This window comes from Myxine glutinosa, chromosome 4 (assembly GCF_964187855.1).
Source record: "Myxine glutinosa chromosome 4, kmMyxGlut1.1, whole genome shotgun sequence".
NCBI classification, from domain to species: Eukaryota; Metazoa; Chordata; class Myxini; order Myxiniformes; family Myxinidae; genus Myxine; species Myxine glutinosa.
Genome location: NC_136264.1, coordinates 145,037,789 through 145,063,969, shown reverse-complemented (window position 1 = coordinate 145,063,969; position 26,181 = coordinate 145,037,789). Strand labels below are relative to the sequence as shown.

General features: G+C 46.8%; 1 protein-coding gene across 2 annotated transcripts; it reads right to left on the bottom strand.

Annotated features, from left to right (window-relative positions):
• Positions 1–7,776: 7,776 nt before the first annotated feature.
• LOC144891823 (uncharacterized) lies at positions 7,777–25,947 on the bottom strand. 2 transcript variants are annotated; one of them, XR_013623216.1, is made up of 4 exons: positions 21,509–21,558; positions 21,081–21,415; positions 10,410–10,509; positions 7,777–8,230 (listed from the first exon to the last, which is right to left on the bottom strand). XR_013623216.1 is itself a non-coding variant. In XM_078776561.1 (4 exons), exon 1 carries the CDS (start codon positions 25,731–25,733, stop codon positions 24,909–24,911), a length of 825 nt encoding a protein of 274 aa, XP_078632687.1. In that variant the 5' UTR covers positions 25,734–25,947; the 3' UTR covers positions 7,777–8,551; positions 10,410–10,509; positions 21,081–21,415; positions 21,509–24,908. The 2 variants fall into 2 exon arrangements, 1 of the variants encoding a protein (XP_078632687.1); XM_078776561.1 differs by having other exon boundaries at positions 7,777–8,551; positions 21,509–25,947.
• Positions 25,948–26,181: the final 234 nt, after the last annotated feature.

The following is a 26,181-nucleotide window of genomic DNA, read 5'->3' as shown; positions in this document are numbered from 1 at the left end:
TGCGGTCCATTGTGGGTGGCCACAAAAATTGCGGTCCATATGGTGTATCGATCCAGGCAGCAAGCAGCGGAAGTACAGGCCCACAACTGCGGAGCCAGCACCTCTCTCTCCTCTCTCTCTGCCCCAAAGCCAGATCCTCGGAGGTGGGAGACAAAAGAAGACAAGTGAGTAAGGTGGTAAGGGCGCAAAAGTGCACGCAATACAAGGTAATGCACACTGGGGGCACATGGGAACCAGGTGAGGCAGGTACGTTCCTACCGTACACCCCCCCCCCCCCCCCCACCAGATAACCTACATTGCCCCTCCCTTACCCCTTACTGTATCCACAAAACACAACACTACCCATAAACATCTACTTTACACATCAACAACGTCCCTACTGTCTTCCCCGTTCCTCCCATAAACCAAATTCGTCTTCTCTCCCTCCTAACCAATCAAATTTGCCATTTCCAACTCTCATCAAAATCTGCCATCCCCAATTCATCATCAGTCCCTCCTAAGGAGGGAGAGATGGAATCACCCCAATGTCTCATCCACGTCGTGATGCGTCTCACAAATCCAAACAGCAATTCTCCTTTCCTGCAACACAAAACAAAGAAAACACAGGTGTGGAGTCATCAGCATCACCTCAGGTAAGTGGCTGCGTATGGTGCGACAGGTTCATCAATCCTAACTATTTCCTAAATGACTTTAACAACTTTACATTACCCGGGGTCTTTCCCTGCCAATCCATTGGCCAACTTACACTATGGGTTCTAAAAACCAATTCCCATTGACCAAACTGTGGTGCTTCTCAATTTGGGGTCTCACTCCCCCCGATTCATCTCCCGGTGCCCTTGCACAATTTCTGGGCTGCGACGTGTAGCTCTCCCAGCAGGTCTACCCACCTGCACACCTCCACCACTGCAGTTGCCACCCGAGCTTACCTAGCTCCTCACCCTAACCTAACTAACTGGGGAAGGCCCCTCCTGGCTCTGTCACCCCTCGGTGCCCTCTGGCACTGGGCTACCCGGGTCCGTCCTCCGGATCCTCGGGCCCCATCCACAACTACTACCGGCTCCCAGAGCCCACCTGCGGCCTCACCTGGCCGACATCCTCACAGTGGTGGAGTGCCCAAACCAACTACACACACTAACAGGCTACACGCCCAGCCATTTCCACAACACTAATGCACCCATCCAATCATCATTCTTCCACCCGCACCACAGATGCCAATATCCAACCACAATTTACCTATACCCTCTACCTAACACTTACACTACCCGCCCCGGGTATCCGTGATGGGGGTCCACTATTCCCCCATCCACACCTTCGCACCACGCACACCACTCCGTACCACTTACTCCAACTCTCTCCACACCACTCATTCTCTGCTCCATATATTCCACACACCTGTACTTGCACACCTGTGCTCTCATACTTGGTGCCGCCTGCACCCTTCTCTCCCCCAAGCGCATTCGCGCTGATCCACAACACTCACTACTCACCATGACACTCATCCGCAATGCTCTCTCATTCATCACTTGTACACTCACACACACCTCGGAGCATTGCCTCACCGATGCCTCATTTGAAGCTGCTCACCAGCACTTCCATTCACACTGCATCATCTGCTCTGTCTACTCCCTTCTAAAACTCGCGCGCCTCCGTCTTCCCTTACACTCAGCGCTCCCACGTCATTATCAAACACTAAGCTACTACGTCCCCACTACAGGTACCAAGTCTCTTACTTAAATCTTGTCACCTATAGTCACCTCTAGTCCCTATCAATATAACCAAGCCCTCCCTGGCTCGGTTGTCATAGCCACCCCATAAACTATCGCGCATCTGCCCCCTATTTGTGAGGGATGACAGAGTTGCCATCCCACCACATCGGGCATCTCGCACTACCAATTTTGCACATCAAATTTCAACAAATCAAAAATTTGCCAATCGCTACCCATCATCTGCCAATCATTACTGCCAATCCTTTGCCAATCATCAAATTTTGTTTTTCTAATTTCGGGGCCAAAACACTATCCTCGTCATTACAGTCTACTTACTAATGCCTCTCGGTGCGCCAATTCACTTCTAAAGCTCGGCTTCGTACAGCCAAGCAATGAATGCGGGTTGTTTGGTGCCAGCGGCTGGATACGTCCCGCATTCGGTGCAGGGAAGGAGGTTTACCCGGGCCGAGGTCCCACGCACCATCTCGGCACGGAGCCATCCCATGGCCCGATCTCGACCTGCCGGAATGCCTTAACAAAAAGGGGTCGCCATGACGACCCTTCCTATCGGGCTGCCCGTTCCGCCTAGCGGAGCACGGACGCGGCCGTTCCCAGCGCGGCCCAGCGTGGATCACGTACGGCGGTCCTTTCGAACCCGCCATGCTTCGGATCCCCGCTGGTTCTCGCGGCACGCGAAGCCCGGCACGCACCGAGGGCCCGATTCGGCTATAAGTCGCTCTAACGGCTAACCCGGTTACCGTCGATGCCTCACCTGCATGCTTACACGCATACGCTACCCCTTTCACCCTCACCGAGCTCGGTGTTCCAACGCCACCCGTACACCCCGCATACTTCGTCATTGCATTCGTTCTTTCGCTCACAGCCTTGGTCACACACCTGACCACCGAACACCTTGGCACACATTCGTCGCTCGCACACCTCACCAACACACCTCTTCGCGCCCCCTCCTCGGTCACCTCCTCTGTGACAATCACAGGTGTGCTCTCACTCGCACACCCAACCACGTGCCTCACGACCAATTCCAGCGTGCATTCCCACACACGCTCTACCATTCCAGGTGTGCTTCCTTCCATTCCAGGTGTACATCCTCTCTCACCTGCCACAACCAACTCACGCTCCGTGTCACTCTTACTACTCTCACCTCCACTCTGGACAGCGCACTCACCCTTACTCTCGACAGCGCACTCTTTCCTCATGCGCCTGTCCGTTACACACCTTTCTCGCGCACACTCTTGCGCACACTCTCCCGTTACACCCTCTGTAACACTCACCACAGGCGTGCATTCTTCCTTACTTTTGACAGCGCACTCTTTCCCCATGCACCTGTCCGTTACACACCTTTCTCGCGCACACTCTCCCGTTACACCCTCTGTAACACTCACCACAGGTGTGCATTCTTCCTTACTTTTGACAGCGCACTCTTTCCTCATGCACCCGTCCGTTACACACCTTTCTCGCGCATCCTCTTGCGCACACTCTCTCGTTACTTCCTCCGTAACACTCATCACACCGCGCTTCCATGTGCTCCCTCGCACACGCGCTACGACCGACTCACTCTCGACAGCACCCTCACTCCTTGGCGCGCACTTTTTCCTCACACACCCCAGAGTCGGACTTTCTCGCACACCTCCTTTTTCGCACACCAGACCTGTCGCACACTTCACCAACGGCCTCTCACGAACACCCGGGTCCATCTCGACCCCCAAGCTCATTAAATCACCTGGCGCATCATACGCACGACCATATTGGTCACCACTTACACCGGGTCCTCTTTCTCTTCGCTTCTCCTCCATCACCTGCGAATCCCTCATCCGGTTAATGAGCACATCATCACGATCCGAACACAGACTTTGGACCAATTCTTTTACTTCCTCTTTTATCTCTTTCTTATCCCCTCTCCGTCGCTTCTTAATTTCGCTCACCCCTTCTTCCACTTCTTCTAATTTCTGCTTCACCTCTTTTATTTCCTGGTGCGTCTCCTCAAGTTCGTCCTCTAAGGCTACCTTGACCGTTTCTATGTGCGTCCTCACCTGCTGGTCCTTCGTCTCCATTACCTGTGTCACCTCGTCCAACCTCGTTGTCAGTCCCTCACGTACCATCTGACATTGCCTCTGTGTCGCTATCAAGTCATTTTTTATGTCGTTTTGTGTCGCTTTTAACCCTCCTAGTACCGCAGTGTTCCTTTGAACCTGCTCCGTTAGTTCTTTTTGTGCCTACGTCAGCTGTTCCACTCCCAGCGTCAACTCCTCTATACCACCTTGCAATTTTACAGTCCCCTTTCTCACCTCCTTCTCCATGCGCTCCTCACAGTGCCTCACCTCCTCGCGCACTCCTCCGACCTCCTCACTCACACCTCTTCTGATCTCCTCTCCCATCACTTGCATCTCCTGCCCAGATGCCACCCTCATCTGCTCCATTTCCTCCCTGTGAGCATCCAATTTAGTTTCTACCCCCATTCTGACCCCCTCTATCTGCTGCCCCATTTGTTTAACTTCCCTTTCCACTTGGTCCCTCATGTCCCTCAATTTGCCTTCCATACTGTTTTCTAACCCCTCTAACCCCTTTTTCATCCCTTCCATTTGATTCTCTTGAGCAGCCATTCTGTTTTCTACCCCCGTTAACCCATGTTTCACCCCTTCTATTTGATTCTCTTGAGTGGCCATTCTGTTTTCTACCCCCTTTAACCCACGTTTCACCCCTTCTATCCCATTGTCTAACCCCTCTAATTTAGCTTCTAGCCGTTCCCCCATTTCTCCCATTTTGCCCCCCATTTCGCTCCCCAATCGCTCACTATCAGCCCTCGCACCGTCCCTCATTACTCCCATCATTCTGCTTTCCATTTCTTCGCCATTCTTGTCCATAAGGGCCTTCATTTGTATTTAAAAAAAGGTTCAAATTCACCATCGGCGCTGCTACGGTCGCGGGCGCGGTCGCCGTAGCCATCTGCGAGGCGCCATTTTGCGCGCCCGTAACCTCGTGCGCGAGGACGCCATTTTGCGAACCTGCTGCCCTCACTGCTTCGCTCTCCTCATGTCCCTCAATTTGGTCCTGGATCGACCCTGCCTCACTCTCCTCTACTGGAACCCAGCCGTCTTGATCTCCCATAGCGCGACTTTCAAAATTCGGGTTTTTTTGTAAAACAAAATCAAATTTCGGTGACTTGTAATTTTGAGCGCGTTAAGCGCGCTTCGGGTCCGTATCTCACTCCCTGACACCAATTGTTGCGGACGCGGTTAAAGATGTTATTTACCGAGCGGTTGGTATTACCGCGACCGAACAGTTCCCCCGATTCTTCCCCAACTCACCCGATTCACCCAGACGTTGGCCAAATCGCGCTATGCCAAATCAATGATAGAAAGGACACGACGACTGGGAAAGAGGAAACGACGCAAGGGGTACAGTTCTCAAGACCTCCGGAGGAGGGTATAATTACAGTGGTGGAGAAAAGGGGTAGATTACAAGGCAGTGAGGTAAAGACAGAAGAGATGGGCACTTAATTACCGTCTTATCTTATCCCAGACAGACCACAGACAAACGGAACAAGGCAGACTTACACAGGGATTGATGGCAGGAAGGGACAGGTAGGTCGATAGCACAAGGTGCACCTTGGCTCGGGGACAGGATAAAGCACGGTCCAGAAGATGCGGGGAGGCCTCACAGCGCTCGGAGGGGACGTCTTTCTTTCTCCAAGCTCAGCGCGCATCTGACGTCACCTCCCCTTCACTGCGCATGCTCAGCGGGGAGTGACACGCCCTCGGCTGGTTGGTTCCGCCCCACTGGGGCCGGTCCGCCACTTCCATTGGGTGCGGGGGTTACCGGGCACCGCCCTTGACGAGGAGCTGACAGGGAGCCCCTATTTGGTAACCCTGTCGAGCACATGTTTGATGGCGGCTCGTTGGGAAGGTCTGGTGCCCTCCCAACACCCCCTACCAACCAAGCCGGAGTGAGGACGCGCACTTCCTGCGCTCGTTGTTGTTGTTGTTGTTGTTGTTGTTGAACTGTGAGGAAGAGCTGCGGGGAGGTATTGGGAGGTCCTAAACTTCCTAACGGTGCCATACAATCACATTCTGGTGCAACGAAGGGTCAGAATTAATGGAAACGAGTCCTTCACTGACATAGACTAAGAATAACTAGCAAGATGTCCTATAGTTGTCTTACATGAGATGCGGTGAACCTGGGCACGACATTTAATAGGGGAAATAGAGGGAGGTCGGGTCAACAGAGTGTTGTTTACAGAAAATGGGACTAGGGAATGGGGGATTGGGGATAGTTGGGAAGTATTGAGGAAATAGGGGAATATTTACAAACGGATATGGATGGATGCAAATCCCATATCCGCAACAATATATTGCTGCCCGATAAACGGGCTTTGTCAGAATACCTGAGCTGTTTTGTTTCAATAAAGCAACTCGGACGAATTCCGTCTTTGGTCGCGTCAATTCTTTCGACTCGCGTTGGAGCGCAGCTCCTTCAGGGTGAATGATTGGTGATGAAGATGAGCTGATAAATAGATGGGGTAAAGGACAGACCCAATGCACACCTTACACTTGCTGACTCTGGCTCCTATGTCCTGACTGAAGCTGGGATTATCCGAGCTCGCTTCCTTCTTGTACCTCACACAGCCGCAGCCTGGGTGCTTCCCCACGGCGCTGTGATGTCACTCAGGGTATGTATGGGAATGTGCCTCCTGATAGGGTGTTGGAGGTTCCCTGTGCAGGTATGGTGCTGTGCCCTTGCAGCACGTAGCGACTGTGTATCCTGACAGGATGTCTGAGTTTCGTAGATGGATCAAGGGGTTCAGCGACGGTGTTATCGGGTGTGGGAACGTGAAAGCGGTGTGCGAGGATGGGAGAAGATTTCAGGAAGAAAGGGCGGATCTGAAAGATGCAGGAAATAGCAATTGCAGAAGATAAACCGCACACGGTACACAACCGTCAAAACCTGAACGATTAATGAAATAAATAATGTGAGCAGAGCGAAAGGAATGAAGGATGCAGAAGAAGAAAACGCGACAGAAGAGAAGGACAAGTGGAGACTCACATTGTGTGAGTGATAGAAAACAAGAAGAAAAAGACAAAATGTCCATAGCCACTGCTGTGGTTTTAGTAATTTTGGTGTACGGAGTTAAAGGCTGTCAGTCGGCCATCTTTGGTCGGATGATAAAACAAAATCTGCATATGTACACATGTATTGTATTGTCTTTGTGCCAAGTTTGAAGAAAGTCAGTCTGTGCATGTCTGAGAAATGGATGGGGACACATTTAAGTAACAAAATGGCTGCCAGTCGTCCATCTTGGATTTGATCTCGAAAAAAGAATGACGTGCATATGTAAGCCATATTCATTATCTGTGTGCCAAGATTGAACAAGATCGGTAAATGCATTTCCGAAAAATGGTTGAAGACATGCTCAATATCAGGGTTTTTTTAACAACTAAAATGGCCGCCAATCTACCCTTCCCCACCACCCCAATCTATCTTCAATCTGCCTGGTGGGTAAAATGCTCCATCAAAAGAAACTCCCGTTCGCATTATCATTCAACGCATTATTCTTATCCATTGTGGTAAGTATCTCCATTTGTTTTCTTCAAATGAGCCATAAATATTGGGGCTTTCCTTCAAGTACTCCAAGATTCCATGTGTAGCTGGTGCTGTTTAATTTGACGTGCTGGCACCGTCTTTTCAGGTATGGGTCATCTTCAAAGAACATAGAACTAAAAGGAACCCTAACTTTCCTGGATTTTCATGATCTGTAGGAACCCTGTCATTTCTCTCTCTTGTTATTTAGGTGAACAATTCAAAGAAACATCCTCCTCATCTTCTTCAATCTCATCATCTAAACATAAAAATATTGTTGTGCGACTACCCTGTATGGTGAACACCGCAGGGTGACATGGAGGACCAAACGAGCTCAACACTCCGAGGCGTTCAGTCAAGATATAGCGGAGAATATGCGTGGGGGAAAGTGGGGGAGAAGCCGGAGCGCTTACCTTCACGGATCCCACCGGCAGTCTTCACACCGGGATAAATTAACTCAAACAACGCGAAAGTAAACTGTACAAAAATATCGATTTTATTAAAGAAAATGCCGGCAACAAAATATAACACGGCAAAATAACAATCAATTCATAAATTGGAACGCTCCCACACAGACTCGGTAAACAGACAAAGGATAAAATAATGATAGCAAAAATAAAAGGTGTGGTTGGCATTTATCTGCGAGCGGCTCCCGATATCTTGTCAGGAAAGGTCTCTGGCCCGTGTCCCTGTGCGGGAAACCGCAGACGAGTTGGTGCGAACTAGGCCCCATGCGCCAAGCAAACGAGCAGGCGTGCAGCTTGCTCTTCCACGTCGTCTTCGTCTTCACGATCTCTGCGCGGATTCCTGGCCCGCAGCTCCTCACGGCCATTCGCGATGGTGTCCAAAATCAGAAGGGACGAGAAGATGTCGGCACACGACCGTGCACGATGAGATTCACAACAAGAAGGACCAAAAGGACGTCGATGCTGAGAGAGATCAAAATGCGATCGTTCACCAACAAAGTCCAAAATCCTCCCCCCTCCCCCTGCCCCCCCCCCCCAACCCGGTGAGTTAAAAAAAAAAAGGTTAAAATAGCAGAAACGTATACATTGTGAGTTATAAACATGAACAATTCAATCCTGGGAATCGGATTTGCTTATAGCCAGAAGAAACGCTGCGACATGTTGGGGTGGTTTTCATCTACGTTTGAACAAGTCGAGTGAGCATTTGTATGGCTGTCCAAGCGGTGATGTTTCCTTGTCAAGAGATAGCTGCCATATTATGAATATTATAACTTGTCCCTACATCTGAAATGACAGAATTTTCTGCATTACATCAAATTGTTATACACATATTGGTAAAGTGAGAAACTTCAGATTATTTTTAAAATTTTACCTTCATCTGTGAGTTCCGGTGTAGCAGGATTCTCTCACTCCCCTAAAATCTCACTCTGGAGTGATTCTGTCCTCGGATAAAATCACTCTCGAGTGAACTAATCCTCGGACTGGCACACTCTAGAGTGTAATTATCCTCGGACAGAATCACTCCCCTGTTAGGATCAACACACTCCCTCCAGGATCAAAGCACTCCCCTTTAGGATAAAGTCAATCCCCCAGAAAGAATGGAAAGATGTATTTAGTTACTTTGGAAATATAACTCACAGGATGTTAGTTATCGTTGCAATGATCAACAGAGCTTTCACTATGTATTTTAGTGTATACCGTGTGAGCATGTGCATCATATTGTCGGACCTTAATATTCAATTGTTGAATACATGTACTATATTTGAGCCCATCATTATTTTAATACAACAAAAGAAGACATGAGTCCCGTTTTCCCCGTATATTTAATCAATACTCCCGTTCATTTATATTCACATGAGAGTAATTATACTTTGTTATGGTTTTAAAAATATCATGCAGTGTACTACATTTCATATCTATATGTATACCTTTGTACACTCTTCCGAGTGTATTCAGTGTGATGTGGGTAATATTTACATATCTTCGGATCTACATATGATTTCTTTTGTACACCCATGGGAACACTATATATGCTCTTGACAATATACTTAGTTCGATTCTTGGATTCTTATCGAAATGATTTAAACAATATTTATTTCCACAAATGTACAGTGCAAACATGTCAATGAAGTACATATGAATGGAATGAGCACTAAAACATTGGGACGTTTACAGTACGGAAATGCAATAAATATTGTAGGTGTTGAGTTAAGACATAGTCATTGAACATCGCTTAAATCTATTAGATTAGACTTTATTTTGTGAAATATGTGAATATTATTATACTATACATTTATATAGCACCTATGTCCAGTTCTCGGAACTGCTCAGAAGCGCTCGTTTCCTGGTTTTCGGTACGTGAACACACCTTTGCCAATATACAAACATTTGAGTAACATTTTAAAACCTGTATTTAATATTTCTTAAAAGTGCAGTAAAGTTATAGAACGTAACTTAAAATGACATATTATATGTTGAAATGAAAATATCCTTTCAGTATAAAACATCGTAAATGTATCGTAATGATTACTGCGAATGCTCTAATATCAAAATATATAGTTATTTGAATGTTAAATTTATACTTTTCTTTATTTGATTTACACAGTTTAATACAGGGATGCGAAAAACATTGTATTTTTATTTTTAGGGAGAGACGTTTACAAAGGACATCATTCTGCCCTGTTTATCAATTCATTTATCATTTTATGTTCATATTCATTAACTTTGTCATGGTTGTATGTCATTACCATGCAATAAATCTTGTTGAAATCACAAAATATATAGGGGGAGTGTTATAATCCTGGGGAGTCATTTGATCCTGCAAGGGGGAGTGTTAAAATCCTAGGGGGAGTGATTTCATCCGAGGATAAAACCACTCTAGAGTGATTTTATCCTGGGGAGTGATTCTATCCTCCTACACCGGCACCATTTCAGAATCCTCGGTAATCTATGGATGGTTAACAATATCCTGGAAAACAAAATTCTCTACATGTACCAGCTGGAATTAAACGAGTTAAACACCCCCACTTAGTACATGTGCAAAACCCTCAAAGTACACCACACCAGGATTTGTTGAATTTGAAGAAGTGTGTTTTAATACAAACCAAATCATCAATAACTTTGTTGAAAAACAGCCACCCACCTCCATTGAGAGCCGCAAGTATGGGTCGGCACAAAATATGCAGGGAAGTGCAGGATTGTTTAATGTTTCCTGGAGACTTGTAAATCAGATGCCCATCATACTGTGGTATCGGGGGAAAGCATAACAGGTGGTGTGAGGGGAAGAAAGGATTCGGAACACAATCGGCCACCATTTCTAAACCTGCGTGAAATTATCTCAACAAGGAGCCATCAAAATTGGCACATACACTGGTAGAGAGCACCAACTAATGTGGGCTAGGCCCCAATTATCAGATGAGTGTAAGCGTACTATACTGCACGGGTTTTACTGATTTCCTCTCCTTTGTTCAAGTTACCCCAACAGCAGGAAAAGCAGGTGTCTCCACCCGCACTGATTTAACAAAACAATTTTACATGTAGAATCTCTATGATACGCAATTAATCTCTATTATACTAAAATACGCAATTTGATGTCTGTCTGTCTGACTGATTTATTTGACAGCAATACATTCGGTTGTTACCTATCCAAACAAAACAAAACTTGACACGGGGCCTAAAAGTCAGGAGGTTGGAGCGATTTAACTTCTTCCCCTCCCCAAAGGGGATTTGTGCCTTGGACAAACTCCTTGTTGAGGTGTATATCTGTGTTAAGATAGCTTATCTTGGAGTTTTTCCAAGGCTGCTTCTTATAACAAAAGTAATAACAACATTAAAGAGAATAACATAACACTAATGCTATTGCAAAACAACATTCATACTAACGAGCAACGGTACCTGCCCTATGGGCGGGGCTTCAGTTGGGAGGCCCAAATTAAAGAGAATAGCATAATACTAATGCTATTGCAAAACAACATTCATACTAACCAGCAACGGTACCTGCCCTATGGGCGGGGCTTCAGTTGGGAGGCCCAAATGAAAAGGCAAAATATCAGAAATTGAAGGCTTTTTTATTTTAAACGATTCATATAAACATCCGTTAAATCATATCACACGCAAATAATCAAATCACAGTGATGTGGTTTTTAAAATTGAAATTCTAAAAATACTGTTTAGATTTTGATAATTTGCGTGTGATATTTAACGGATGTTAAAATAAATCGCGTCTCCCAATTGAAGCCCTCGGGGAGGGTACCGTTGCTCGTCATATATAATAGCGATACAACAATTTTTACCGCTTTGCTTTGAAGAACGGGAATGAAGGGGGAGGAGCGTGTTAATATGTCTTGTTGAAGGCTTTGGGTGGTGAGGGGGCTTGAAGCCAGATTTTAATCGTACAGCCACCATATTGGTGCTCGCCGTCACTGCGATGCAAAGCGAAAGACGCCTCAGAGCTGTCACATTCACTATGTCGTATGTACTCCCAATACGTGTACCAAATTCCCGATACGTGTAACTGTACCAAATCAACAGTTAAAAGGATTTTGAACTGATAGGTGTTGCGGCCTTGGCCAGATCGATGGAGACAGCGATCTGTTAGCATATTCACCGCCCAAATAACTATGTGGCATTCCCTTAAGGAGAGATTAAACCCATGCCATTAGAAACTTTGCCAAGGCCATTATTTACTTTTTCACATTTTCAATTCAAAATATTCGGGTTTTTGCAAAGCCAAAATACTACCGTAAGAAAACCATTTAAATCTCGTGTGCAAAATACTTCTGGCTTTTAACAGAGGCTGAGTAACAGGCGCGTTTTCACTCCAATGCGCATGTGCAGTATCCCACCGCAACCACTTGAATGAGAGCGGCCATTATGTAAAGCGGTACGTGCACAATTTCCATTGCATATTGCTTTATAAACCGAGCTGTGAGGATTACCTGTGAAAGTTAAATAAGAAATTCGCGAGTGCTTCGCAAAGCAGCGACAGATTGTAACTTCAGCAGTGCAGTATGACATTATTAAAAGACAGCGTGATGAAGGGACAACACAAATTGGACGTGTTCATGGAATCTCTGCATTTACTCTGGATTTGATTGTTAAAATTTCTCCGAAAAATGAAGCTCCTACTGTACCACTCCGAAAACACATGAGCGAGCGCATGGCTACCTCAAGCCACAGCATCCTGTCAAATGGAGATCAAATCCTAAGGCTTGGGTGACTGGGTCGGTGTGCCAGGACTATGCAATGAATTTATGCAGGGAGGGTGGTCTAAGGGTTGGCAAAACATACTTACTGTAAAATCGCACGAGTCTTGCATCTGTGCAGGATTGGCAGGGGCATTGTCTACAAGGAGCGAGGCTTTGTTGGTGAGAATATTCTCCTTGGTTTCATTTTCAATAAAGCTGGAGATGGTTTGAAGTGGGGAGGGGGTTATTTTTTTTTTGTATACAATATCGAGGCTCGTGAAAGAGCTAACATTAATCACATAAAAAAGCAAACAGACACATAAAACATATAATAAGGGGAGCGGTAGACAAGATGAGGAGAGAGGGGTAAGCACACAAGTACAACATTTGACAGCAGGGATAACGGGAGATCTGTGGAAGGGAGAGGGCTTGGGGGGAGGTGGGAGAAGTAGAAAACACATGGACACTGCAAGGACTTCCAGGAAATAAGTTGGAATTTCACAAAAGTGGATCTGGGGTGAAATTAGCGGGCGTAGAAAAGATCAAGGTTTTGGATGGGGGAAGATAAGAGATGGTGGTGAACAGCTGTTTTAAAGACCTGGAGGGAGGAGTGGGATTGAAGGGAGTGGGGGATTTTGTTCCAGAGGAGGGAGAAAAGAGGAATTAAGGAGTGAAAGTGAACAGAGAGTCTTGATTTTGGCAGTATAACCATAAGAGGGTTGCTGGCAGATCTTGTGCGACCTGTAGGAATATTTGGGGGACAGAGCACAGAGAGAGCTGGGGGAGCAAGGCCGGAGAGGAGTCGGTAGAAGACAGAAAGACCACCAACCTGCCTGCGGTGAGTGAGAGAAAGGTCCTCGGAGTTAGATTAATCGTGGGAGATTCCAATGATTCTGAACGCTTTGGTTTCAACAGCGTGAAGACGAGCTAGGTGTGAGGCAGGAGCACCGGCCCAGAGAGGGGAACAGTATTCCATTGAGCTGCGGATGAAAGCCTTGTATGTGGTGAGGAGCTCAGGTGTGCCAAGGAAGGACTTCGCACGACAGAGGATGCCCAGTTGGCGATTGGCTTTGGAGGCCAGCTTGGAAATGTGGTTTTCCCAAGAAAGATCATGGCAGAAAGTGAGACCCAAAAGCTTGAGAGACAGAACTTCTTGGAGAGGATTGTTGAGAAAGTAGATGGGAGAGTTGTCCAGTCGGTCTTTTCGGAGAGACATAGTAAGAGTGTGAAAGACATGTTCTTGATTGAAAGATTTGAAAGAAAGGATTGAAAGACATGTTCCCACTTGTATGACCAGTCTGTGATTTTGTGCAGGTCTGCAGAGAGTGAGGAGGCTGCAGACTGCCAATCTGAGGGATGGGGTATGGAGCGGCAGAGATTGGAGTCATCAGCGAAGAGATAGAGAGGATTTTCCAGAGAGTCGGAGAGATCATTGATAAAGACCAGAAAAAGCACAGGGCCCAGAACACTGCCTTGGGGAACTCCAGCCTGAACAGGAAGGGGAGATGAGAGAAATCTATTCAGGGCCACATGTTGACTACGACTAGAGAGGAAGTCCGCACGCAATTCTCTTGAATTGATCATTGAAAGAGGATTGAGATTCTCTTAAGCAGGGCTTAAACCCATGTTCTTATTGAAGGCCTTTGTGTGGTATCATTATTTACTTTTAACGGTGTATGTACTCGTATATATCTATCAGGAAGAAAGATAATTGGTTTTGGGTCATTTATTGTCACATATATTTTCTGCATATCGCATGGGATTGGAGTTGGACAGGTGACCATGACCTGTTCATGGACATGTATCTTTTCCACATATCTCGCGGGATTGTGAGTTGGACAAGCGTCCATGGTGGGTGGGGAGGGGGTTTGAAGGCTTGGTGTCGGGAGAGGATTAACTAACACCTTAGGGTTGGGAGGGGGAGGGTGAGGACTTGGGGTGTATTTGGGGTTAGAGGGTGGAACCAGTCTGTAGACTAATGGGGTAGAGCCACATCCAGGTGGGAAAGTTGCCAACTGCTCAGGGAATGAAGATGGAACAAACAAGCAACTACGATGGCAACGTCCAGGTGAACTTGTGCAATTGGGGTCAGCTACGACAGCACAATGACTTGTGGGGAGTAAGAACCCATTTTCTAACAGCAAAAAGCCCCATTTCCATCATCTTACTATGTCCGTCCGTCTGTCTGTCCATTTGAAGGTACCGTAAAAACTGCTGAACCGATCGCAACGATATTTTGGGTGGATAATCCTGGGATTTCCAGGAGTAAAATAGGCTATTTAGTTTTCCCAATTTCAGCTTCAGTCTCCAGCATTCTCAGGTTTGGACTCCCGCATAACATTCGTGTTTGCATAACATTCATTGTGACGATCTTCTCATTGTGAGGATGTTGTTTTCCTGGGTGCCGCACAAACGGCTGCACCGATCGCTGCACAGCTGCACCGATCGGACTCGGTGACCTCGGCCAAAGACATTTTATAAGGACACGGGTTGAATCCCTGCTTGAGAGAATTCTAACCCCCTTGGCACCATCACGGCCGTCTCTCCAACTTACAATCCCACGAGATATGCGGAAAGGACGACCCAAAACCAATATAAACATCATTAAACATCATTCGTATATAAACATCATTAAAAGTAAATAATGACCTCGGCCAAAGTTCAAACGACATTTAATCTCTGCATGAGAGAATTCCACATAGCTATTTGGGCGGTGAATACGCTAACAGATCGCTGTCTCCATCGATCTTGCCAAGGCCGTAACAGCTATCGGCTCAAAATCCTTTTAACTGTTAATTTGGTAGTTTTTACAATGAAGGAAACATTAACAATGTTGTTAAAAGTTTATTTTGTGATTAATTGGAGTTATGTTGTTTCGAATGAAAAAAAGAGATATTGAGTTCAAGTGAATGACGACATGCTGTGATGGTTTCTACTTTCTGAACGTGAACTTCGCGGATCGCCAAATGCAGATTCGCCACGGTCCCACGATCGATGTTTCTATACGTGAACGTACCCGTTTGTTTGCGAACGGGTACGTTTTTGATGGAAGTCCTTCACGAACTTGCTGTCCATGTCTGACGTGCGACTGAAGGTGCTGCAGGAATGTGGAATTTATTGGTTTCATGCTTTAGCATTCGCCGTATCTGCATTGCATGTTTGCTTCTGGCCTCCCATCCGTGCATAGCACGGGTATCTCCCTAGTAAGTAGAAAATTCGTTTAGACCGGATGTCGTGTACGTGCGTGTAAGTGTCCCCTTGAGAGGGGTGGGGTTATGTTAATTGGTTAGGGATTATGGGTAATTAATCCCCTGTATGTAATGGCCTCTGTTGTTTTTCCTCTGTTCCTTATGATCAGCAGCACACACACAAGCTAAGAAATTGCGCATTAAAAACACGAAATAAAAGTGACCGGAACAAGACATTGAAGAATAACAATGGCGCTGCCAGCAGTCACATCACCACATCAAGCAGGCAGGCCCGTATCACCATGCCCCGAAGAGCAGCGATTGGTCAGGACACTAAGAGCGATGAGATGGCACAAACTGATCGGAGTGGGGACGCAGACTCCGTCGAATGACGTCAGAGCCTTGACAACAAACAACAACAACAACATGCATTTTAAGGCCATTTTCCCTGCGAGAGCGGGGGTTAGCCTTGCGGTCCCCATGACAATCTTCTCCATCTTGCCCTATTTTCTGCATCTCTCCTTGTTAACCCCCTTGCCCGCATTTCTTCTTCCACCATCTTTAGCCAAGTCTTTCTCGGTCTTCCCCGTCCTCTACTTCCTTCTACATTCATTTCCATCACTATTCTCAACCAGTCACTTTCATCCTTCCTCAACACATGACCAAACCATCTCAACCTGTTCCTCTTCACAGCATCAATCACAGGCTCTATTCCCATCATTTTTCGCAATTCATCATTTGTCTTCCTCTCTCTCAACGATACTCCGCACATCCATCGAACCATTCGCATTTCCACCCTTTCCAACCTTCGTTGCTGCTCTACGTTCATTACCCATGTCTCGCTCTAGTGCAGCAGATAAACACAAAAATTGTGCATTTTATGAGAAAAGCATGAAATTTTTAACATAGTGCATACCATAAGGTATATTTTCAGATGTGGAGGGAAGTCAGATTTGACCTCTGAGAACCGTGAGAGGTCAAATCCAAAATGGCCACCAGTCCACCGAGTCTAATGTTCAAACGCGCTTAATTTTGGAACCAAATAGTGTAGAAAAACATAGGTGTCATTTCCAACTAAATTGGGGGTGCCCAGAGGTGAATGATGCTTTCAATGAACTCCTAGGCATGCCAAGTGAGGTCAGTGAAGGCTCAATGTTACTGCTAGAGCGATTTGTGGTGCTGATGTATGATAGAACCAGTGAGAGCACGGAAGTGAATGATGCCAGGAAACAGCTCTTCACACAGAAGTGTAGAACTCGAGAGAACATTCCTCCAACCCAGGCAACACTCAAGCAGCACATCAAGCACACTTGCTACCAGGCCAACTGTTGTAACCAGGCATTGGTCATGGATCCAGAGATGCCAGACCCACCTGACTGGGGCTGGACAAAGGAGACAACTGGGTGGCAGCCTCTTTGGACCACTCTTCCTGAAGCATCAAAATCGTGCCATGAATTGATCGACTGTGGCTGCAAGAAAGGGTGCACTGGACGCTGCAAGTATGCCAAAGCTGCATTCAAGTGCACTGCACTGTGCTTCTGTTCTGGAGACTGTTAGATTTAGATCATTACCAATTTTCATCGTTGCACTTGATTTAATGTAAGCTTTGGTGGACATACTTGGTTAACTACAGTTATTTGTTCAGAGGTTATTGCATCATTCCTTGCAGTGTAAACACTTTTTTTCCATCATTTCTGGTCTTTGGGTGCTCTGTACCTATCCCTATACCTGAAAAAATAAAGTTTGAAAAGGTCAAATGAACTTTTTCCAACAGCAGTTCCAACTGCAGTATCATAAAAATAGATATTTAACGTAATTTGACCTTGACCGTGACCTAAATGCATGTCCTTGAGTTCTGGCGATCTCAAAAGTATCACCAAATGAATGGGCATCCCCAATTTAGTTGGAAATGACACCTACAAGCGCGTTTGAACATTAGACCCGGTGGACTGGTGGCCATTTTGGATTTGACCTCTCACGGTCCTCAGAGGTCAAATCTGACTTCCCTCCACATCTGAAAATAAACCTTATGGTATATACTAACTATGCTAGAAATTTCATGCTTTTCTCAAAAAATGCACAATTTGTTAAAATATGAGAGCTTATCTGCTGTACTACTCCCATAAATCATCACACTTCTCACACATGCAGCATACACCTTTCCCTTCAGCTTCAACGACACTCCCCACCTCATCAGCACGCCACTCAGTTCCCAAAACTTCTTCCATGCACATCTCACTCGAGTAACCGTTGCCAAGCCTGATCCACCTTCTCCATTCAGCATGTCTCCGAGGTAGCAAAATGTTTTCACACCTTCCAGCTTCACGCCATTTCCAAGATCCAACTCAACATTTCCTCCATCTGCAGCTCCCTCTGTGCACACCTTACATTTGAATGTAGCTGCCACACTGGTTAATGACCCTTTCAGACCACTACATTTTTGATGAACCCACTCAGCGCACATTGTATGGAGTTCACTCCGACACCCTTCCTGCACAGAGCACAGGGCCACTTCCCAGTTCTTTTCACCTCACCACATGCTTTACCACTTGCCATCACCTTCGTCTTTCCGATATTCACCTTCAGACCTTTTGTCTCCATACATTCCTTCCACTTGTTCATCTTTTCCTTCAGTCCATCCATACTTTCCGCAATCAACACCAGATCATCTGCATACAACAACTCCCACGGTAAACCCTCCTTTACGTTCTGAGCCAGCATCTCCATCACAGCTACAAATAGTAGTGGACTTAGTACCGACCCCTGATGCACTCCCACCTTCACCTCAAACTCACCACTGTTCCCGTCCTTCGTCCTTGCAGCTGTGCGCACTCTTTTGTACATTGCCATCACTACTCTGATCAACCATTCCTCCACTCCTAACTTCCTCATTGCCCCTGTCAATACTTTGCATGGAACCCTATCGAATGTTTTCTGCAGATCAACAAACCCAAGAAACAACTTCTTCCTCTTCTCCATATACTTCTCCTGCAACTGCCTCACAATAAAAAGCACGTCTGTCGTTCCTCTTCCTGGCATAAATCCAAACTGCATTTTGTCGATCTTCACTTTCTTCCTTATCCTCCTCTCCAACACCCTTTCCAATACCTTCATTCCATTCTCCAATACCTTTATCGCTCGGTACGAGCCACACTCCAGAGGGTCACCTTTCCCCTTGTATAGAGGGACGAGGGTACTCAGTTCCCAATCCACTGGAATGCGGCCTTCTTTCACCGCCAGATTACAGATCTCTGTCATTCTCTATACAACGCACATTGTACATGGCTCAGGGCCTGGACGTCAGAGCCTTGAGTAAAAAGGAATTGGAGGGCCGACATTTTCTCTCTTTTTCTGGGTTTGGTGACGAACGGTCATGTTCCCAACATTTTGTCTCTTTGGTTCGATCGCTCTCTGTGGGCTCGCCTCCATAGCGAAGTCACATATGCGGTGCGCTGTTGAGCGAGGGACATTCATTGAGAACGGTCACGATTTTATATCTCTATCTGCTTTGGGATTTCACAACGAACGGTCGAAGTTCACGAGCGCTTGTGGCTTTCTTTCAGGCTTTCTCCGGGCTTGTGGACGAGAGGTGAACGATCGCCGATAAGCTCTTGTTTTGGAAAATTGGTGCCGTGCAGCCACAGTTCATAGCGCTCTTGCACTGGGAAATGTGTGTGCTGGTGAGGTGGATGACGAGGACAAGCGCGGCTGAGTGAACGAGGGCGCGCTGAGGCCTACTTCCTGCCCGGGCCTGTGCCGCGCCCGGATTGCGCGCTCAGGGCCTGGACGATTCCCGACGGGGTTCAAGAGCCGCTCGGAGCTAAGTGCCCACACACACACACAACTTTTACTTTTGTTCTTTTATATATTTTATATTTTTTCATTTTAGAGAGGAAGACAAATGATGAATTGCGAAAGATGATGGGAATAGAGCCTGTGATAGATGCTGTGAAGAGAAACAGTTTGAGATGGTTTGGTCATGTGTTGAGGAAGGATGAAAGTGACTAGTTGAGAAGAGTGATGGAAATGAATGTCGAAGGAAGTAGACGACAGGGAAGACCGAGAAAGACTTGGCAAAAGATGGTCGAAGAAGAAATGCGGGCAAGGGGGTTAACAAGGGGAGATGCAGAAAATAGGGCAAAATGGAGAATGTCATGGGGACCGCAAGGCTAACCCCCGCTCCAGCAGGGAAAATGGCCTTAAAATGCCTGTTGTTGTTTTTGTTGTTGTTCTTTCATATTTCCCCTTGTGTTGTATACGAGTCTGTGTCATTCTTCAACAGTCTTCAAAAGTCATTTCTTCCATAAAGCCGGTATTTTTGTACATTTTAATTCCGTGTTGGTTTGAGTTAATTATCACAGGTTCGAAGACGTCCGGTGGACCCGTGCAGGTAAGCACCAACGGCCCTTCCCCCACTCCTTGCCCTCGCGTATAAAGAAGGTCCACCATTGGATTGAACGCCTCAGAGTTAAAGCTCGTTTGGTCATCTGTTGCCCTGTTCACTACAGGGTAGACACACGACAATATTATAGGTCATGAGTTAACGGGGTAATTTGGGTCAATTGTACTAAGCTAATAGTAATGCTCTAATAGGGTGATGTGGTCATGCGGTGGTAGCAGATGGTTTAGGATTTGGAATGAAAAGGGGGGGTTGGCAGGGAGTTTGAAGGACATATGAAGCGGGGGTTAGGAGGCAAAAGGACGAGGGGAGAGCTTTGAGATGGAGGACCGAACGGGTGGATTCAGGTGAGGGAAGTTCAATCCCTCTCTCTGGGTGAGAGAAGTTTCCCTTGGGAGTTACGGGGTTTGAGATGGAGGAACCAAAGGGTGGCTTCAGATGAGGAAAGTATCCCATGGGAGTTACGGGGTTTGAAAGGCAAAACGGGCAGGATCGTGAGGAGTTACTATTTGGAAGTGAAAGGGCGAGGGACCGACGATGGATGGGTAGCTGGAATTCAAGAAGTGTCAATAGATGGATTGAAAGATGGAGGGATTAAAGACGGATTGAATGATGGATTGTTCGACTAAAAGTTGGAAAGTCGGGCTCGGGGGACATTAATCAGGTCATGAAACACGAGAAACAACGCCATTTCCCTCCCCAATCATTCCAAACAATGGGCAAAACAATATTTTTAGAAAACAGAACAATGTTTTAGCAAAGCCGAACAATATTTCAGGAAAGCCGAACAATATTTTAGCAAAGTGAAACAATATTTCAGCAAAGCTGAACAATATTTTAGCAAAGCAAAACAATATTTTAGCAAAGCCGGACAATGTTTTAGCAAAGCAGAACAATCTTTTAGCAAAGCAAAACAATATTTTAGCAAAGCAAAACAATATTTTAGCAAAGCCGAACAATATTTTAGCAAAGCAAAACAATATTTTAGCAAAGCAGAACAATATTTTAGCAAAGCAGAACAATATTTTAGCATCTCCCACCTGCTCTGTCGCTCTGTCGTATTGTGATCATCGAGTGATCTCCCACCCATAGTTCGTTATTTCGACAGTTGGAGGTTCATCCTTGTCTGCAGCCTTCCAAAGCATCATTTGCAGATGTGCTCTATGGATATAGAGGGCTAGGTTTGTCTGTTGGCGGAAGGGACTTCAGAGCAGGAGGATTTTTTCGTTTTCGATAAGTCTCATAACGGGCAGCATTCATTGACTTGCTCTTCTTCTGCCCATATAGATGTAGGAAGAAGGTTTTCCCAGTTGCTATCAGGTCATTGTAGGTAGCATTGTTCTCTCCCAGAACAGTCTCGACCAGCAATATCAGTCTGGTTGAGCACATTTAAGGCAGACAGTTTACCTTTTCCATTAGGGTAAGATACCGTGTCACAGCCTGAAAGTGCATGCATTTCCAAGATTACCTTGCATTTCTCTCCGAGTTTGGCAACAGTGGAATTAATGTCAAGGCCTGATCCCTCCCATTTCTCCATCTGATCATGACAAGATACACTACTTTTCCAGCACCAATATACAGTCACGTGAAAAAGTAAGGACACCCCATGTAAAGTTTTGACTTTTTCAACATATTTCAACATACAGCTATTTGATCTTCATTTCAATAATATTGATAGATAAAGGTGATATAATATAACAAATATCATGAAACATTTACATTTTGTCGTACATTGTATAATTTAAATAAACATAAATGCAAATTTCGCATGTGGAAAAAGTAAGTACACCCTTGGCTCTAATAGGTGGTATTGTGGGGGATAAGGCTTTAAACGCCTCATACACCATGTGACTCAGGTCACCTGCTTGCTACGTATATGTGTATGTGGGGATCATGCATTTAATTGTGCTTTTCTTGACTCGTCCAATTAATGTTTGCTTTAACAGCTAAATTCATTTATGCTTTATGCTTCAGAAAATACTGATGATTACATTTGCAAAGTTCATGCTTTGGTCAAGCTGCCCTTGGAGATAACTTTCACAATCGCTGTCCTTGTAAGAGCCAGGGCCTGGTAAACATCTGCGAAGGGGAGATAAGAACTTAAAGAATGTTGCAATAACAGTATGTGTGTCTTCTCCTACACTTTTCCCTGGCACAGCACTCCAAAAGGATAGGACAAGGGTCGGGGCCACTGGTCAACTTTCCCCCTCTATTCCTTTGAAAATTGCTTGGTTTGCAGAATTAGCGGAGATTGCTATCTTGCTTTGGCAGTATATAAGACACACCTTTGCTGAGTTTCTTTAGTGTGGCACGGACTTGCACTGCTTTACGTGATAAAGCTCTGCATTTCGGTCACGCTCCACAATTGTTTGATTCTTATTAAACTACTGTTGCTTCAACTTGCCTCTTCTTTCCTATAAAGTGAAGACCGACAACTGGTGTCAGAAGTGGGATACATCCAGCCACAGGTTCGAGGAGGGCTCCTCGGGACGGGAAGGGGAGGCTGGCGCCAGCAACAATTGGCTGAAGTAAGAATATTTGCACACCTAAATTGAAAAGCCTCTTCCCCTCCCTTGGATGTGGCGGACCTCCGTCGACTGTGCCTGAGCGTGTATCCCGAACCAAATTTAAGCGAAGCACCAGTGGATTAACGAACCAAGCAAGAGAGGGCGCCCAGGGGGACAGGGGTAATAAGTTTCCGGAAGAAAGGGGTAGTGAGGATCGGGTGGCACCCTGATCCAAGAACTACCCAGGAGGGATCAGCCTAAGAAAGGAAGATGGGAAATAAACTAGGAAAAGAGGGAGAACCCCTAAAGAATACCCCGGCATATTATATGAAAAGGGAGCATGGATATGCTGCCGTGCAACCGGGGAAAGCATGGGCTGAGTTGACCAAGGATGTGAGTAATCCTTGGCCGGAAGAAGGGTCATTTGCATTCGAGAAGTTAGAAGCGCTATATGGGGCGTTAGACACCTTGGAAAAGAAAAAGAAAAGGCTTCCACCTGACTCATGGAAGGTATATGGGTGGTGGAAGGAAGAAGCCTTGAAACGACAGGCAGCCTCTAAGCAAGCGAGTTTGCGAGGGGAGTTGGGAAAATACCAGGATGAACGAAAGCAGGACAGACAAATGAAGGCGCTTATGGCGCAATCAAGTCAGAAGCTGATGGTAGCTCAGATGAACTCCGATGAGGAAGAGCAGGATGAGGGAGGTGAAGATCCAGATCCCCACCCCTCCCAAGGCCTTTGTCCAGTCCCAGGATCAAAGGCACGAGCATCCCGACACCAGGGCGCCACAGGGGGAACAAATAGGCAACACCCGAGGACCCGGGAACCCCGAACACCATCGGCTCCCCAGGTAGAGGACGAAGGAGATAGCGGCACAGACACCCTGGGCTTTCCGCCCCCGCTAGACCCAGGTTGGAAATTAGGATTATACCCCTCACTAGCGGAACATCAGGCAGTAAGCAAGGCAGAAACAGAAGGAGCGTTTCCCATGCGATGCGTAGGAATCGATGCGCAAGGCCCAGTGATGGCCCAGGTGCCATGGAAAGAAACGGATTTAACGGCAATGCAACATAGGGTTAAGGACTTGTTACTTGACCAACCCTCTGGGATAGTCCCGCTGATATCTCAGTGGATTATCCAAGGGAGAGCAGATTGGAGAGATATATGCCATTTGGGAGTGTCAGTGCTGCCACCTAAAATATCGGAACGGGCCAAAATTCGAGTGGCTTGGCCGGTCAACGATCCCCAGGGAGGGCCAAACCCAATCACTCCGGCTGCATGAACCCTCGCAAAGGCCATGTTATTGACAAGCATTGACCACGAGCTAGCGCCCTCGGGAGGACCAGACTGGGGAAAGATCGGCGCGGTAAAACAAAAGGCAGGAGAAACGGTTGGCGACTTTCGGGAGAGAATAGAGAAAGCTATAGCTCGATGGGGAGGACTAGGGCAAATCCAAATCACAGATCTACCCCCTCCCCTGGTGAACAATTACCTAGTGGAGGGGCTTCGGCCAGCACAAAGGAAACAAGTGCAGACCGTCCTTTTCGGCTGGAAGGGGATGGGAACCAATGAATTATGTGCAAAACTCGAACAATGCCCAGGTTCCTCTTCGGAGGAGAAAAAGGAAATTAAGGAGGAAATGCTGCAAATGTTGGTGCGAGATAAAATAGCGCAGCAACAGCTCGCGAGGTGGGACGACGGAGTGCGTGTATTCAATGCCGTGCACGGCATTGAACGCATTCGGGTGGCCGAGGCAGGCGAAAAGAGGATTATAATGAGCCAGGTACAATGATTAAAACGAGTGAGATATGGAAAGGAATGATGCAACTAGCCGCGTCGGGTGGTTGCACCTTTGTGAACAACTGAAGTTAAGGGCTCAGAATGAGGAAAAAATAACGCGCGGAGCTGCCGCGTAAGGATGCAGGCCGGCTGGCATGGAGACCGGCGTGATAGGCAGAAGATTGGGAGAGACCCAAATCCTGCGGACAGGTGCAGTCGAGATTGAAACGAACGAGTGTGGGAGAGCCGTCTGGAGAGAAAGGCGCATTATGGAACAGAAAGATGCGTGAGTACGGGGGAGAACCCTGCTATGAGGTTGCTTGGAGGATGTGTGCCCAAATGCATTGTGGGCCACTTCAACTTTCCTACACGTGAGTCGTTCGTGCCTTGCCAGCAAGGTGGTTCATGCAATGTGATTCCTGCCATGCAATGTCATGAGAAATACGTTGTTTATGATGGGATTATGACGAAAAGTTGAATAAACTGCGTAGTATATAAAATGATTAAGTGATAGGCAATTGTTGTGGCAAATGGAGTATTTCAAGAAAGTAATGAATTTCCGGTACCAACCGGAAACCCTATCTTACAGTAAATGATGTACAGTGTGAACGAGGTCTCTCGCTGTGCCGGGAATACGATTGAGCGCTGGTTTAGTGCTCAGGAGCGGATGAAATGATAATAACAATTGCAACCTCAAGGTACGAAAGTGATGCGGTGGCAGCTGGGAGACGCAAGATGCGTCGGTGCGCCTGTGTTGATTGATGCGCCTGACAACGGCCTTGCGGGCGAGCAATGGTGGTATGGTATAGTTATGAAAATGCATGTGGTTCTGAAGGCAGATAATGCAGGTCAAGTTGCCCCACAGGCGGAGAAGGGGAGAGTATTGGAAATTTGATAATTTGAGAAGAAATGTGGGGTGAACGCTCATCCGAGGGATAAAAATGGTCGGGTTTTCAACTGTCGGTATGTGATGTGGCTCACACCATGGGAATGATGAGTGGATGGGGTGCGTGATGCATCTCGGAGATGCGTCGGAGCGGAGACACGGGCGAACTCGAAGCATCTGGCTTGATGATATGCCTGCGTTGTGGACAATGTCGGAGGTTGAGGGTTTTGGTCGTGTGACATGTGGGGGGCCGAGTTGGAGTGACGTGTTGAGTGAGCACATGTACGTTGTGCGCTGAGTGGCGGCTGAGTGCCGCAGTGTGAAGTATGCCTCCAAGAAGGGTTGTGGGATGCCAGAGTTGGACAGCGTGTCATTCAGCATTCCGACGGAGATATAGGTCATTAGGTGATGGTGACTTATTTGGAAGTATGAACCTTGGTTTTCCGGTATCTCTGAAATGACGTTTTGATTGCTCATAGTGTGGGTGATCTGCCAAGAATGACATGTGGTGCTGGGAGTCATGACCTCACCACTGAGGAGGAATAGGGGTTATGGGTTCACCCCTGTGTCCGTCTGGGTGTGTCTGACTGCGTGTGCAGGTATGGATCAAGGAGGAGGAGCGGTGTCTGCGGTGTATGTTATGGTGTCGAATGTCATCCACTGTGTCTGCAGACGTGACCGAGTGTGACTATGATGGAGTGGTGTGTCCCTGCGGGCAGAATCGTGGCAGCCTACAGGTTGGATTGAATGGACTTCTGTGAGACCTTCCTGTTCGTACGTTGGGGGGTTCGTTTATCTGTCTGTCTGTGTGTTTATCGGGTCACCTGTTGGTCGAGCAGGTACCAGGTGGATGAGTTGTTGTGGTCCCCTGTTGTGGGACGCATTGGCTTGTAGTGCTGGCAAGGTCTGGATTTGGATCCGGCCTATTGGTGAGCGTGTGCCCTGTCATACTGCCCAACCCCCCGCCCCC